At 52.5% G+C, this 15,955-nt stretch overlaps 2 protein-coding genes across 2 annotated transcripts; both read right to left on the bottom strand.

The window, feature by feature from the left end:
- Positions 1 to 469: 469 nt before the first annotated feature.
- Positions 470 to 1,025, bottom strand: PFN3 (profilin 3). The gene has a single exon (XM_027605900.1). The coding sequence runs from the start codon at positions 938 to 940 to the stop codon at positions 527 to 529; it is 414 nt and encodes a 137-aa protein (XP_027461701.1). The 5' UTR covers positions 941 to 1,025; the 3' UTR covers positions 470 to 526.
- Positions 1,026 to 1,918: 893 nt separating this feature from the next.
- F12 (coagulation factor XII) lies at positions 1,919 to 15,374 on the bottom strand. The gene is made up of 15 exons (XM_027605899.1): positions 15,100 to 15,374; positions 10,169 to 10,296; positions 9,530 to 9,587; positions 5,951 to 6,050; positions 5,723 to 5,793; positions 5,314 to 5,424; positions 5,040 to 5,171; positions 4,775 to 4,879; positions 4,461 to 4,626; positions 4,159 to 4,361; positions 3,873 to 4,062; positions 3,524 to 3,660; positions 3,279 to 3,428; positions 2,598 to 2,746; positions 1,919 to 2,501 (listed from the first exon to the last, which is right to left on the bottom strand). The coding sequence occupies exons 2-15, from the start codon at positions 10,223 to 10,225 to the stop codon at positions 2,334 to 2,336; spliced, it is 1,797 nt and encodes a 598-aa protein (XP_027461700.1). The 5' UTR covers positions 10,226 to 10,296; positions 15,100 to 15,374; the 3' UTR covers positions 1,919 to 2,333.
- Positions 15,375 to 15,955: the final 581 nt, after the last annotated feature.

The raw sequence follows: 15,955 nt of genomic DNA, 5'->3' as shown, positions 1-15,955 counted from the left end.
CTCTCCTTCCACTCCCTCTGGGGTATGTGAGAGGAGATGCAAGAAACTGGGAGCCCCAGAGCTGCTCTCCAGCTACCCGCCATGCTCCACCACCCACTCACAACACTTCCAAAGGCTTCCTCCTGCCAAGTGGAGGGGGTGAGAAGTACACCGGCCTCCAGCCTGACTCCCTGATCCCATAGGGCCTACCTGGGGTGCACCTGGGGAGGGATGTGGGAGGGGCTCCCTTTATAGTGTGTCTTGCACAGAGGTGTGCAAAGTTTTTTGGGAAAGGACTCTGGGAAGCCAGGCCAGAGGCCTCTGCAGGGCACTCATGGATAAGAGGGCCATGTCTAGGGTACAGGAGGCTGGGAAGCCTCTGGACTCAGAATCCCAGCCCCATCAGGTACCACCCCCCCCCCCCCGCAAGAATCTTCCAGGGAAACTGGTTTTGTCATCTGCAACTGCCCTGCTCGCAAACATAGGATGAACCAGCCACGCCCAGCAGTTTATTTTGGCCCAGCCGCACGGCACCCTAGCTGTCCTGCTAGGTGCCCTGCATGCGTAGCCCCTTGATCAGTTTATGCACTGTCTTGTTGAGGATGCCCCCGTGCACGCCGCGCCGGCCCATGAGCACGAGGAGCACACGCGGGGTGTGGCCCACGCAGACCGCGCGCCCATCCAGCCCTTTAGTGCGTGCGTCCAGAACTCCATCGCCCTCAGATAGCAAGTGGTCGCGGATGACGCAGCAGCGGCGGCCTGCCACGCTCAGGCCTGACTGCAGGAAGGTGCGCCGGTCAGGACCTGTGAGCACACCCACCTCTTGCGGTGATATGGCAGCCAGAAGGCCTCCGGGGCGCGATGCCCACACGCAGCGATTGTCCGAGTGACCCACGATGGCCACGTCGTCAATGCGCTGGTCCCGCAGCACCGCACTGATATAGCTTTTCCAGTCTCCCATTCCGGCTCAAAGTGCACCCCTGGCGTCTAGGCACACCTTCGCGCGATATCTGGCTGTTCCACGTGCCTGGAACCGCGGATACTGTGACGCACGTCGGGCGGAGTTGTGACACTGAGGCATGGCGATGTCACAGAGAGGCTACGTACACTGGAGAATGTATACGTGGGGTGAGGGGAAGGTGTCGTGAAGTTGCAAAGTTAGCCTAAAAGAGGAAATGCGGAGCGCCTGGGTGGCTCAGTCGTTAAGGGCCCGCCTTCCGCTCAGGTCATGATCCCAGAGTCGGGGGATGGAGACCCCCAGTCGGGCTCCCTGCTCAGCGAGAAACCTGCTTCTCCCTCTCCCACTCCCCCTGCTTGTGTTCCCTCTCTTGCTGTGTCTCTGTCAAATAAATAAATAAATAAAATCTTAAAAAAAAAAAAAGAGGAAATCACCTAAGTCTAAGCCCCCCCTTGAAAAACTAACTTAATTGGCTCACCAAGCACAGTGTACACGTGGGTTTAAGAACAAAAAGAAAGAGAGCAAGTCTGGACAGCCAGACCTCTCAGCCTGGTAACCATTCAACCCCCAGGATTCCCAGTTTGGTTCATTAGACTCTCCTGGAAATCTGTTAAACAGAGTGCTGGGTCCCAACTCAAAAGAGTTTCTGATTCAGTAGTATGGGAGGCAGCCAGAGAATATGTGTTTCTAACAAGTTTCCCGTTGATGCTGTGGGTGGTGGTCCAGGCACACTTTGAGCCCCACTGCCCTAGTGCAAGTTGGGGGGATGGTATCTTCCACATTGCCAGCTCTGAGTCCACACCAGTGTTTTAATGTTAAGCCTTTCTGACCATGGTTCTCAGCCTCCACTGCACATGGAATCACCCGGAGAGTTATAAAAACGTACACTACCCATACCATACCTCATCCCTAGAGATACTGACTTAATTGATCTGAAGTGGATCTCAGGCATAGGTTCAGAAAGCTCCCCAGATGATTCTGGTGTACAGTAGAGGTGAGAACCTCTGTTCTATAAACTTCAAATGTTAATAAGTTAGTTTCAAACAAGGAATAATATATGGAATCACCTTGCTCAGGGTTTGGTACCCAGTACCACTTAGTAAACATCAATTGGACATGAATCTCTAGATCTTGCTTAAGATTTCAATAGATCCTGTTCCCTGAGGGGTGTGGAGAAGTGCACCGGTTTACTGTCTTGGCATTTCCCATCGGGGCCCCTGCAGAGCTGTGCCTCTCAAGCATTTTCAAAAGCACTTTATTGAGTGCCTACTCCATGCCTGGCGCCGGGCTGATGGTGCTAAGAGGAATGGAACACCATCCTTGCCATCCATAATCATGGGCCAGCCACCCTTCCACTCCAGAATCGCCCACGAGGGAAGGATGAGTCCCTGGACGGTCAGGAATTGGTGTGCTCCTGAATCCAGTTCAGGTAGCTGGCCACGTCGGTGTACACACCTGGCTTGTAGCGGTCGCCACAACCCGAACCCCAGCTGATGATACCTCGCAGGATGAGCTGGCTCTCTGAGGCCTCGTCCTCACACACTAGCGGGCCCCCGGAGTCACCCTGGGTCAGGGACACGTGGCTCAGCGCCCTTGATCTGGGGTCTGCACTTGACCGGCTGGAGGAGGGCGTTGAGCCCAATCCGGCCCATTGGCTCACCTGGCAGGCGTCGGTGCCGCCCTCGAGGAAGCCAGCGCAGAGCATGCCGGGGGTAAAAGAGGCTCCGTGCACGTCGGGGGCGGAGCAGCGCTTGGAAGGGATGAGCGGCACCTGCGCTTCCTGCAGGAAGCTGGAATATTCCCCCGCCCCTGCGAACCGAGAGCGCTTTCCTCACACCCCTCGCGACTCTGCTTGCAGCCCACTAATTGGCCTTTATCGCAGCAAGCCCGTGAGGAAGAGAGTTGCTGTTAACACCATTTCATAGACAAGAAAACTGAGACCAGAGAAGAGACGGGATTTGAATGCGCGGGGCGGAGCAAGACTGCTTTGGAACCCCACCCCCACTTCCCACCCAACGACTCAGAACAATGCTCCCCAATTAGTGAACCGACTGCTCCAGCGCCAGGCCGGCATCCTTGTTAGCCGTTGCATCGCAGCGCCCAGAAAGAACCAAGAGAAAGTGTGATTCTCTCTGTACCCCTTAGGAGACTTGGGGACACTGCCCCCCCAGCAGTGAAGCCCAGGCCCTGGCAGGAGGGGACTGCAGAGACAAAAGCCCTTCAAGTCCTCCCAACCCACGAAGTCAACGGCACCTGTCCCTAGTGGTACCAAAACTGCGGGTTTCTCTCGCCTACCCCAGTGGCCAGAGGTGTCCCTGCCGCCCCCAGCCGTTCTGCCTACCCTCGAACTGGTGGCCCCAGCCGGCCACCTCGCAGAGCGCGGCCTCGGGCTCGGTTGGGCTGGTAGCTCCGCTCGGCAGGCACACCGGCTGAACGAAATGCGACGGGAGCGCGCACTGGCCGTCCGCTCTCTCCTGCAGGCGCAGCAGCGCTAACGCAGGCGGGGAGGAGGGTGAGACCCGGGCGCCGAGACTCGGAGCCCTCCCCCTCCTCCCCCCTGGTCGCCACGGCGGTGCCCCCACGCACCCAGGTCGTGCTGGTAGGTGATGGGCGAGAAGGCCTCGTGCAGGAGGTACGCGCGCACGGCCAGCGTCTGGCACTGCTCACAGCTCTGGTTATGGCGGTCCTGGCCGAGCACCACCGTCAGTTCCTCCGGCGCGGGCCTGCGGGTGGAGGGGGTGCGGGGGGAAGCGCGTTCAGAGCCGGCCACTGCCCTCCTACTCCTGAGCCCCTTGCTGGGTTTCAGCTTACTCTTGGGGGCGCTGGGGAAGGGTGGGGGGAGGTAGGGCAAGGGTTCGGGTGTCGCGCGGAAGCTGAGCACGTAGGAGAGAGGAGCTAGGGTCCCGGGCGGGGCGCCGGGCGGGCGGGGACTCGCCGGTCCTGCAAGCAGTGAGCCGCCGTCAGCACCCAGCAGGAGGCGATGAGGCTGCCGGCGCAGAAACTGTGGCGCCAGTACAGCGCGGCGATGTAGGGGTGCGCCCCGGGCAGGGCCACCAGTCCCCCGACAACGCGGCTCGGCGAGGACAGCCGTTTCCGGAGCCGCTGTCCGCAGCCCGAACTGGGCACTGTGGGAGCAGCCCAGGCTGAGTGCTGGGAGACGCACCAAGGGGTGGAAGGTAGTTCGCGGTGCGCCCTCTGACTTCCCGCCCCTTCCCAGCTACCTGGGGTCAGGGGCTGAGGCATCTGCAGTGCTGAAAGCGAGGGCAAGGGAAGGTCCAGGTGCCCAGAGGGGACCCGGGTTGGAGACAGGCTCTGAGGAACCGCCAGGGTTGGGGCCTGGCACTGTGCCAGGCGGCAATATTCCCAGCTCAGCCGATCGCCACTCCACACGAAGCACCACGGGCGGGTGTCATTGTCCGGGTTCCTATAACCACGGGAGGGGGCGCTGTTAAAGCGCGAGGAGCCCCAGAGGGCCCTGGGACAGAGGGGGACGCCCTACCCGCCCCACCCCCACCCAAGGCACCGGCAGAAGGCATGGTTGCCCAGTCCCCAGTTAAGCGCTTGCTCTGCAGTCACTTTCTCATAGGTGGCCTCTGAGGCCCACGGTTGACACCGGGCACCCGAGAGCGCAGTCTCGGCTCTACCGCGGTAGTGAAGCCCGCGGCCGGCGTAGCAGCGCGCCTCGGTGTCTGGGAAGAGAGGAGGCTCCTTGCAGACAGGAAGCGGTATGTTTTCCCACCACCCTCTCAGCCCCTGTCCCCATTCTCCCGACTCCGGCTCCGGGAGCCCTTCCTCCCTGAGGGCGGAGCTTCTGCTTTCCCCAAAGTCCCGACTCACCGACGTCGCAGATGCGTCCAGCGTAGCCAGCTGGGCACCGGCACAGGAGGTGGCCCTCCGCCTCTAAGCAGCTGCCCCCGTTGAGGCACGGGTTGGTGCGGCAGGCTGGCAGATGGAGCGCACTGAGCCACCTCTGGGCTCAGAGACACTCCCCCCACCCCCCAGAGAATTCCCCTTTCCTTGGACACACCGCCCGATTTCCTAACAGCTTCTCCTCCCGGCCTTTGGCCTTCCTCTCAGGCCAGTTCCCGAGCCGTCCACTCACCCTGGGTGGCCAGCAGCTTGCAGTGGGCATCAGGACCCTTGCACTGGCACTTGGCCACACCTGCCGGCTCAAGCCTATGCCATATTTCTTTCTCGTGGAAGAACTGGAGAAGCTGAGGCTCAAAGCACTTCTCTGGGGACAGAGGGGTGGGGGCAGTGGTCTCAAGAGAGGCTGGGATCTTGCCAAGTGTCTGGGGATCCGGAGACCTCTTCTGTAGGCCCAGGACTGCCCTGTTTTCCCGGGGCCCCCTCCCCTGGCTTCTCTGTCCCCTTACCTCTCCGGCAGTGCTTCCCAGTGAAGTGTTCTGGACAGATGCAGTGCGGGCCGTGTGGCGTGCTCACACAGGTCCCTCCCTGCTGGCAGGGGCTGTGTTTGCTGCAGTGGTCTGAGAGACAGACACAGTACAAGGAAGAGTGGGGAGCCTGAGTCAGACAGCCTGGCTCATGGGGGCCAAGTCCCTACCCAAACCTGCTTGTCTTATGACCTTGGCACTCCCGAGTTTCCATGCTTTATTTACCCACCTGCAAAGTGGGGCTACCTTCTAGCTAGAACTTTCCTCTCTGCAGGGAGGGAGGGGTCTGGATGGGCCCAGAATACCAGATGTATAGGGGATGATGATACCCAGGAGAGTAACTAGTGGGAAGAAGAGGGCTCTGGGCCACCCCAAAGGCTGTGTATAGCACCTTTCACTTTCCTGGGCTCCAGGCAGTATGCCCATTGCTGGTCCTGCTCAAAGTTGGGGGTGGTGGCACACCTGTAGAAAGAGATGAAGCTTCCCTGCTCTGCCCAGGGGACTGGCCCATCCTTCCCTATCAGAGCCCCCTCTCTCCAAGCAGGCTTCCTTGGGCAGAAGGATGGGCAGAATCCATCTCCCACAGGCCCCTGCTCCAACCCCTCCTGGGTAGTCTTACCAGGGCCGGGGGCCAGGCCGGCCTCTGTGGATGCATTTATGGTGCAGTTGCCGGTTGTACCGGAAGGGGAAGTAGCAGGGCTCTCCTGTGACCGTGAGAACTGCAGAGATAACACACGCCCTGATGACGTTCTGCATGCCCCCTGCCCAGGTGCCACCCCTCGGGGTCTGGTTGGAAAATAGAGAGACTCTTGAAAAGATCACTATGCCTTCAAGATGGCTTCCTGCTTAAGAGCTTCAGCTCTGTAATCAGACAGCTGGAGTGGACTCCTGATTTCACCACCTACTCACTGGGTGACCTTGGGCAAGTCTGCCTCCCCCAAGAGTGCTTGCCACAAAGCAGGCACTTAATAAATACTAGCTGAAAGTAGAGGTCACTTGACCACTCCGAGCCTTGGTTTCCTCCTCTGTAAAATGACAATGATAATAGTATGGTTGACCCTTGAAAAACCCAAGTTTGAATCACACAGGTCTGCTTATAGGTGGATTTTTTTCAATAAATACAGTACTATAAATGTGTTTTCCTTATGATTTTCTTCATAACATTTTCTTTTCTCTAGCTTACTTTATACAATTTATAATACATTTAATGTACAAAATATGTGTTAAGTGTTTACATTATCAGTAAGGCTTCTGGTCAGTAGGCTATAGCAGGCTATTAGTAGTTAAGTTTGGGGGAGTCAAAATTTCTACGTGGATTTTCTACTGCAAGGGAGGGAGGGCATCAGCTCTGCTAACCTTGTTCAAGGGTCAACCATACAGTTGAAAAGTTTCAGTTTTGCAAGATGAAAAAAGTCTGGAAATGGAGGGTGGTGATTTTGCAGGACAATAGAACGTGCTTAATACCACTGACTTGTACACTTAAAAACAACGATAGTAAATTTTATGTTACGTATATTTTATAATAAAAATCACTTTTAGTGATGCAGATATAATAGTACAGAAAACATAATTTTAAATGAAAACCAAGTTAAAAACATGTCAAATGTGGTCCTATTTTTGTACAAATATATTTACATATTCATAAAAAAGAAATCTAGAAGGACATGCTCCAAAGTTTGTAGGAATTTTTTTTTAGAAGATAGTGGATTATGGAGGAATTTTTTCTTCTTTTGCATTTCTGTAATTTCTAAAGTTCTTACAATGAAAATATTGCTATTATTATTTTTTAAAACAGTACCGTTGAACCTCTCTGTTTGCCGCATTTGCAAATCTGCCCTCTTGCGCAAATTTATTTGTAATCCCCAAATCAATTCTCAAGGTGCTTTTATGGTCATTCACGGACATGCACAGAAAGGTGAAAAATGTGAGGTGCCTGAAACACACATCCCCAGCTGAGGTGAAACAAGGTAATGCTCTACCTCTTGTTTCGGCTCTTGTCCTGTAAAGAAGTGTCCTTTTCATGGCCTATTTAGAGCCATACTTTTTTTTCTTTTAAGATTTTATTTATTTATTTGACAGAGAGAGACACAGCGAGAGAGGGAACACAAGCAGGGGGAGTGGGAGAGGGAGAAGCAGGCTTCCCGCCGAGCAGGGAGCCCGATGCGGGGCTTGATCCCAGGACCCTGGGATCATGACCTGAGCCGAAGGCAGTCGCTTAATGACTGAGCCACCCAGGCGCCCCTAGAGCCACATTTTTGAAATTGCGTGCTTCTGGTAGATGCTGTTACTGTTGAAAATAGCCCCTAGGGTGCTTGGGTGGCTCAGTCGTTAAGCATCTGCCTTCGGCTCAGGTCGTGATCCCAGGGTCCTAGGATCGAGCCCCACGTCCGGATCCCTGCTCCACAGGGAGCCTGCTTCTGCCTCTCCCCCTGCTTGTGATCTTTCTTGCTATCTCTGTCACTATCTGTCTCTTTCTATCAAATAAATAAATAAAATCTTAAAAAAAAAAGAAAAAGAAAATGGCCCCTTGATATAGTGTTGATGTTGATATTCCTAAGTGCAAGCAGACTGTGACAGGTGCTACGAGAGTGTTTCTGTGTGAGATAAGCTTTGTGCAGGCATGAGTTATAGTGCTGCTGACCACAGCTTCGGTATTAATGAAGCAACAATATATTAAGGAAGGCATCTTGAAGGAAAAGCACACATAAAACAAGCTTTTATGTTGAGGATTGATGAAAATGTGACTGGAGCTCACAGGAACCTAATCTTATATTTCCTTTAGGAACAGCCATTCAGTATTTGCTAAATCAGTGGTCTCGGTGACTTTACAGAACATGGCAACCAGGAATGACAAGACTTGACGATCTACTTCAGAGGAGTGTTGTGAAGCTTACATGAGACAATGTCTATTGAACACTTAGCACAGAGTCTGGCACATAGTATGTGCTCAGTAAGCGTTAGCTGCTATTTTGTTGTTAAAGGCACAGTGGCACTTGCTGGGGGCCAAACCAGGAACAGGAGTAAAGGAGGAGAGAGGAGTCTTAAATGGACGTTTAAGATGTCAATGGGATGGGGGCGCCTGGGTGGCTCAGTCATTAAGCGACTGCCTTCGGCTCAGGTCATGATCCCAGGGTCCTGGGATCGAGCCCTGCATCGGGCTCCCTGCTCCGCGGGGAGCCTGCTTCTCCCTCTCCCACTCCCCCTGCTTGTGTTCCCTCTCTCGCTGTGTCTCTCTCTGTCAAATTAAAAAAAAAAAAAAAGATGTCAATGGGTTGGACAGAGGAGGAGCAACTCAAGTAGGTGGTCAGGCAAGGGCAGGGCACCCAGGTTGGCTTGGGCAAGAGAGAGGAAAGCAGTTTGGAAGGCTGAGGAGAGGAGGCAGAGGCTGGCAGGGGGGCCCTAGTGCCATGCTGAGGGGCTGGGCCTGGCCTCAGTAAACCAGGCTTCTCAGGGAAAGGTCACAGTAGTTCACAATTCTAGGCAAATATTGAGTGCCTGGAAGAATGAAGGCAATGGGGAGCTGTGGCATGGCTTGAGGAGGGGGGAGATGCAGACATCCTCCATTCAAAAGGGAGCTTGGTAAATAAAAGCTAATAGAGTTTAATCATTTACCATGCCGCAGTCTGTGGGCTGAGTGCTTCACACGGATTAACTCATTTCTCGTCCACAACCCTAAGAGGTTTTACTATTACCAGCCTTTATGGTTGGGGAAATTGAAGCTTAGAGAGGTCAAGTCACTTGCCCAGAGTCACCCAGCACGTAAGTGATGAAGCCAGGATTCAGAGGCATTAAAGCTCCAGAGCCCTGCCCTGACCCTTCCTTGTCCATCAGGGGCCCTGACCTCTGTGTGGTATGACTGGTGCCCACTGTGAGAAGTACTGAGGGAGTGGGAAGAAGAGGAGAGGCTAGGGAAATGAAAGGAGACTGGCAGGCACTGGCCTGGGCACTCAGATACAGCTCAAGCCCTGCCCTCAAGGAACACACAGTTCACTATCACTCTGGGTCCCCAGTGCCCATGGGCACCAGCCCTGGCGCACAGTGGACACTCTGGTCTGAATGCCAGCCAAAGTGGGGACAAAGTGAAGAGTACCCAGGATTCCTCCCCTTGCTCCAAGGGCCCCAAATCGCCATCTGCACACTCCCCACCATACTCATTCCCACCCAAGGGTCTCTTAGGAGGTGCAGCCAGGGTACTTACCCACTGTGTGTTCATCCATTCTGTGCTTATGCTCCTTGGGGGCTTTCCAAGGTGGAATCTACAAGGGAGAGAGGAGGGCAGGGAATTTTCCCAGAAATCATAGCTTGCCTCTGATCCCATGCCAGTTCTCAGCTTCCTCTCACATCTCAGAAATGCAGAAATTTCCGGGCGCCTGGGTGGCTCAGTTGGTTGGGCGACTGCCTTTGGCTCAGGTCACGATCCTGGAGTCCCGGGATTGGGTCCCGCATCGGGCTCCCTGCTCGGCGGGGAGTCTGCTTCTCCCTCTGACCCTCCCTCCTCTCATGCACGCGCTCTCTCTCATTCTCTCTCTCAAATAAATAAATAAAATCTTTTAAAAAGAATGCAGAAATTTCCTCAGAAGGCCTAGACCCTTCCTCTTCCCTTTGACTCCTTAAGGTCCCCTCCGCCAGAAATGAAGGCCATGTCCTCATATCCACCAGCTCTGGCTGTCTCTCTCTCTCTCTCTCTCTCCTCCACCTGGGCCTTATGGGTTACTCTTGCCTTTCCAAACAGGCCTTCCAGGCGCCCAGACCGACAGGACAGGAGCAGAGGCCAAGGCTGTGATAGGGACGCCCAGGGCCAACCCAGCACAGTCCTCCTGGTTCCCGAAGCCCTCACCAAAAGTGCTGACTCCAGGCTTGCCAGCAGGGACCCCAGGAACAGCAGAGCCCTCATGGTGTCTGTCGGTTAGTCCAGCTGCTTGCCCAGGAGTCCAGATCAATAGATTGGTCAAAGGTCCCTGAGTCCTGGGAAGCAGAGATGGGTCAAGCTGCCCTCCTGGGCCTGGCAGGGCTCAGGCTGTTTGTGGAAAGCCAAGCAGAGCAGCTCCCCGGTCAATAGATTGGTCAAAGGTCCCTGAGTCCTGGGAAGCAGAGATGGGTCAAGCTGCCCTCCTGGGCCTGGCAGGGCTCAGGCTGTTTGTGGAAAGCCAAGCAGAGCAGCTCCCCGGCTAGGCTGCCGAGGGCAGAGGAGTTGGGATTTAGAGTATGTGGACAGAATGATGAGGAGCAGGTCTCCCCATCTCTTTCACAGATAGTGGGACGGGAAGCAAGAAGAGGGATTTTATGTTTCAGGTCCTCCTGAGGGGAAGTTAAGGAAATCCAAAATAGGTTTCCTACTTCAGGGATCTTAGAGTCCATGGGAAATATATTCATATTCTGTTGCTGCCTAAAATTGACCACAAACTTTGCAGCTTAAAACAATACCCATTTATTCACAAATCTATAGGTCCAAAGTCTGGCACTGTGACTGGGCTTTCTGCTCAGGGTATCACGAAACTGATCAAGGCCAAGTTCTCTGGAAGGTCTGGGGAAAAATCCACTTCCAAGGTCATTCAGATCATTGGCAGAATTCAGTTCCTTGCATTTGTAGGACTAAAATCCCAGTTTCTTGGCAGGCTGTCAGCCAGGGGCCAGCCTCAGGTCCGAGAAGCTGCTTGTATTTTTGCCATGTGGCCCCCTCTATCTTCCAAGTCAGCAACAGAGAATCTCCCCCATGTTGACTCTCTCTCACCCTTTGAATCTCCTTTGCCAGTCAGAACCCCATTCCATTTCTGGGCTCACCTGATTAGGCCAGGCCCACCAAGGATAATCTCATTTTAAGGTCAGTTTATTTGGTACCTTCATTACATTTTCAGTATTCTTCTATAGAACATCTAGATTAGTGTTGTATTGAGTAACTAGGAGAAGGTATGCATACACGACGGATCCTCAGGACCATCTTAGAATTCTACCTACCACAGAAAGGGAGCCAAGAAAGTAAATAATCCCATGAGAAAAATGCTAAAACAAGAGCTACAACTAAGATGTGCAGTCGGAGCACAAGGGAGGGAGATGGGGTGACATTATTGTTTCTCCTGCCCAAAAACCATTTACCATGGTTCAGTAGTGACACCCTGATTTTTCCTTTGGGAACCACTCTTCCTTCATCCTCTCTGTGAGTCTCTAGTGCTTCCAGCTCTACCCTCAGTTCTAGGGCTGGGCTTGTGACCTAGGTTTGGCCAATCAGAGCATGGTAACTCTAGACCACAGCTGTTAGTTCGGGGATAAGCGTATACATGTGTGGCCCATCAGAGTCAGCCTTGGGACTTTTGCCAGGACTTTTGGGAAAAAGACACTTTCTTCCCACTGGTGTCACCAGGAATGCGAGCCTGGAGATGTTGGTGGCCATCTTTGTCACCGCTTGGGGAGAGCCAGCCTGAGAACGAAGCCTACACACAGGAAAAGCAAAACAAACAGGGAAGGAAAGATGGAGGGATGCTGTGGGAGTCAGATGTTCCCTGTTGATCCTCACCTCCTGGGATGCATGCCTTTGTAGAGTCTTTTCCCACACTAAGTCAGAGTCAGAGCTGTTCTTTGTGTCCAATAGAATATGGTAGAAGCCCAGGTCATAAAAAGGATTGCAGTTTCTGCCTTGGTTTCTTGGATTGCTCACTCTGGGAGAAGCAGCTACCATGTTGTGAGGATACTCAAGCAACCCTTCAGAGAGGCCCATGTGAGGAAAAGTAAAATCACCTGCCAACAACCAAAACCAGTTTGAATGGGCCACTTTGGAAGTAGACAGTGCAGCCGCAACAACATCTGGCCTGCAACCTCATGGGAGAGAACGATTCAGCTAAGTTGCTTCTGAATTCCTTTTTTTTTTTTTTTTTAGGTATAATTGATTCTTGAACTTCGGAAATAGTGAGAAATGATAATTGATTGTTGTTGTTTTAAGCCATAAGTGTTAGGGTGATTTGTTACCCAGCATTTGATAACTACTACAGATGGATTGATTCCTAATGACTTACCCCATCCCTCAGCTGAGGCAGGAGTGGGAATGTGATCCATACCTGGCCAATCAGAACACTGCCTCTCTCTGTCCTCAGTGATTGGTTCAAAATGAACACCTGACCCAAATCAAACCAATCAGAGGCAGCCCCAGGATTTTTGCTGGAATCTTCAAGGTAGAGGCTTTCTCCTTCCAAAGAAGTTGCCTTATTGGTAAGAAGTGAGCATGGGGCTGCTGACAGCCATCTTTAACATCTCAGACAGTAAACCTGCCTGGGAATAAAGACAATGCAGATTAAAAGCAAAGTCAGAATATGGGAAAGACAAATTTTAAATGATACTATTTGAGACCTGGGATCCAAAGACACATAAAGTCAGAACTACCACCTTTTCTTTTCAGTTACTTGAACCAATAAATTCCCTTTTCTTGCCTAAGCCAGTTTTAGTTGTAACCAGAAGTCCCAACTGATGCAAGACTTCATGTATTGTTACCAGGAAGTTCCTAAAACAAAACAAAACAAAACAAAAACCCTCATGATCACTCTGAAAGTCAATAGCTTAAAGTAGGGAAATAATGACTTTAGAAGCAGGAACTGGAAGAAAAAAACAGCAGTGAACTTGAATCAGGAAACCTTCAATTCCATCTTGGCCACCGACCCCCCCCCCCCCAATGTGACCATGGGTCAGGGGCTCAGCTTCTACGAAACTTTTTTTGTTTTAATTCAAGTTATTTAACATATAGTATAGTATTGGTTTTAGGAGTAGAATTTAGTGATTCACCACTTATGTATAACATTCAGTGCTCATCACAAGTGCCCTCCTTAATGCCCCTCACTCATTTAGCTCATCACCCCACCCACCTTCCCTCCAGCAACCCTGTTTGTTCTCTATTGTTAGGAGTCTCTTATGATTTGCCTCCCTCTCTGTTTTTATCTTATTTTATTTTTCCTTCCCTTCCCCTACGTTCATCTGTTTTGTTTCTTAAATTACACATGAGTGAAATCATATAGTATTTATGGTATTTGTCTTTCTCTGACTGGCTTATTTTGCTTAGCCTAATACACTCTAGTTCCATCCACGTTGTTGCAAATGGCAAGCTTTCATTCTTTTTTGTTTTTAAAGGTTTTATTTATTCATTTGACGGAGAGAGACACAGCAAGAGAGGGAACACAAGCAGGGGGAGTGGGAGAGGGAGAAGCAGGCTTCCCGCTGAGCAGGGAGCCCGATGCGGGGCTCGATCCCGGGACCCTGGGATCATGACCTGAGCCGAAGGCAGATGCCTAACGAGTGAGCCACCCAGGCGCCCCAAGCTTTCATTCTTTTTGATGGCTGAGTAATATTCGTGTGTCTGTGTGTGTGTGTGTGTGTGTATCTGTGTGTGTCTGTGTGTATACCGCATCTTTTTTTTTTTTTTTTTTAGAGAGGGAGAGAAAGAAAAAGGAGGGGCAGAAGGAGAGGGAGAGAGAGAACCTTAAGCAGGCTCCACGCCCAGCAGGTAGCCTGATACAAGGCTCAATCTCGTGACCCTGAGATCATGACCTGAGCCAAAATCAGGAGTTGGAGGCTTAACCAACTGAGCCCCCTGGGTGCCCCCACATCTTCTTTATCCATTCATCAGTCGATGGACATTTGGGCTCTTTCCATAATTTGTCAGCCTCTATGAACCTTAATTGCCACACCTCTCTAGGGAGGGAGGAGTACTCACACTGGCCAGCTTGTTGAGATAGCTGAATGGGGATGCATTTGAAAGGCCAGAGCCTGGGGGCACCTGGGTGGTGTAGTCCTTAAGTGTCTGATGCTTGGTTCCCGCTCAGGGTCCTCAGGGTCCTGATCTGGGTGGAGGCTGCTTAAGACTCTCCCTCTCCTTCTGCCTCCCCCCCCAACCCCGCAGTCTCTCAAATAAATAAATAAGTCTTTAAAAAAGAAAGGAAGAATGAACCAGAGCCTGGCGTATGGTTAGGACTCAATCTACAGAAATTTGCGAAGAAACTTTCCCATATAGACGCACTTCCCTTTCTCAGTAATTTCTACACATCTGCCCCAGTTCTCCCTGCACATCTGGGTGTCTTCCAACAACTCTGGACTAGAGCAGAAAGGCACCATCTTCTTGCCCTGGCTTCTGTCTTTGTACAGTTGGGGCATGGGTCTATGGGATGAGAAGTCGGAAGCCATCAAGTTCCTGCTCACAAATGTATGGATACCCACACACAACACCCCACTTCTCTACAGCAGAGACTTGGGGCATACATTTCAAGAGGTGGCAGAACTGCCTGTTCAAAGACAAGTTTAGGGGATCAGAAGGGTACTCAAGCCTACCATCCTTCACTCCTCCTCAGTTGGTGGCACCATTTTTCTCCGTTATTCAGGGGCTGTCACCATGGAACCTTTGTACAAATGGAAGCCACTCCTTCCTCCAGACTAGTGCTATCTGGCAGAACTTTCTGTGATGATGGAAATAGTCTCTGTATTGTCCAATACGGTAGCCACACATGGCTATTGGGTCTCCTCAAATGTCACACCTTGAGACCATTCCCCCCTCACCCTTTAGTATTTTGTCTTAACGTCTCGATAGCACTTATCACTCTCTGAGACCATCCTGTTTGATTATTTATAGGACTAACCCTTACCACCCTTCTAGCATGTAGGCAGAGAGCTTGGTTATCTTGCTGACACCACTCTATTCCCCAGCACCTGATTCAATACCTGGCACAAAGCTAGTGCTCTGTATTTTTGGATGAATGAATGGATAGGGATCAGAGAAACCTGTCGGCTCCGCCTTACTCTTGCTCGCGGAGTTTGGGCAAGCCTCCGTTTTCTGTCGTGTGAAGTGGGAGTGGAGGGAGTACGATGTTGGCTTTGTTTTCTTCCAAGCTTCTGGCCTCTAGCCAGCCGCTGGACTTCTGACACTGCTGCCCTCCACCTGTAGAATGGGTGCGAGTTCACCCCAACGTCTCCGGTGGGAGCGCTGCCTTATAAGGCAGCAGAGCCGAGGGCGGGCGAGGCCGTGTGGGTGGAGAGAAATCACAACATCCGGCTGCGGGGGCAGGGCGGGGGCTGGAGGCCGAGGAGCCGCTGGGGAGGCCAACCACCTCCTCTGGACCTCTCCCCGCTTCCGATGTGCGCTCTCCAGAACGAGCCAAACCAAAGGAATACGGCTGAACACATGGCTCAAAATAGTTCGCAGTCGGCCCGCTGGAGACCCAAGACAGCAAGTGCATCCTCTACAAACCTTAGAAAAGCCAAGGCTAGTCAAAAGGACCCGGGCCGCACCCCCATCTGATGGCCCAGTTAAAGTGCAGCGATGAAAATGACTGACGCTCCTTTTGTCCAATTAAACATCCGCCCTCCAGGGCGTGACCCAGAGGACCCACCTCAGTTGTCCCAGCAGAGGGCTCGGCCCTAATTGGCAGTTCGCTATCCTACGAAGGCCCAGCAATTCGAACCTAGGGGCTGAACCCCACCTCAGACCAACCAGGAAGGGGTGACGTATTAGGTCCCGCCTCCCTGCTCCTTTGAGCGAATCCCTGGCTCGGAAGGCGGGGGTTAATGAAGAGGCTGCCTAATGGGAAGACGGCGCGGGGAGCTCCCGCCTAGTTATTGGCCGCATAAAGTAAACAGAGGGCAGGGCTGGGCGGGC

The sequence above is a fragment of the Zalophus californianus genome, chromosome 5, assembly GCF_009762305.2.
Source record: "Zalophus californianus isolate mZalCal1 chromosome 5, mZalCal1.pri.v2, whole genome shotgun sequence".
In the NCBI taxonomy this organism is placed as follows: Eukaryota; Metazoa; Chordata; class Mammalia; order Carnivora; family Otariidae; genus Zalophus; species Zalophus californianus.
The sequence above is the reverse complement of the archived record's forward strand: the minus strand, read 5'-3'. Positions and strand labels throughout refer to the sequence as shown.

Excerpts from the sequence above, each read along its gene's own strand:
- PFN3 (XM_027605900.1), bottom strand. The coding sequence starts at position 940 with ATGGGAGACTGGAAAAGCTATATCAGTGCGGTGCTGCGGGACCAGCGC.
- F12 (XM_027605899.1), bottom strand. The coding sequence starts at position 10,225 with ATGAGGGCTCTGCTGTTCCTGGGGTCCCTGCTGGCAAGCCTGGAGTCA. Across the intron at positions 6,051-9,529 it reads AATGGATGAACACACAGTGG|TTCTCACGGTCACAGGAGAG; the intron begins GTAAGTACCCTG and ends TTATCTCTGCAG. Across the intron at positions 3,429-3,523 it reads CACCTACCAGCACGACCTGG|CGCTGCTGCGCCTGCAGGAG; the intron begins GTGCGTGGGGGC and ends CGCCTGCGTTAG.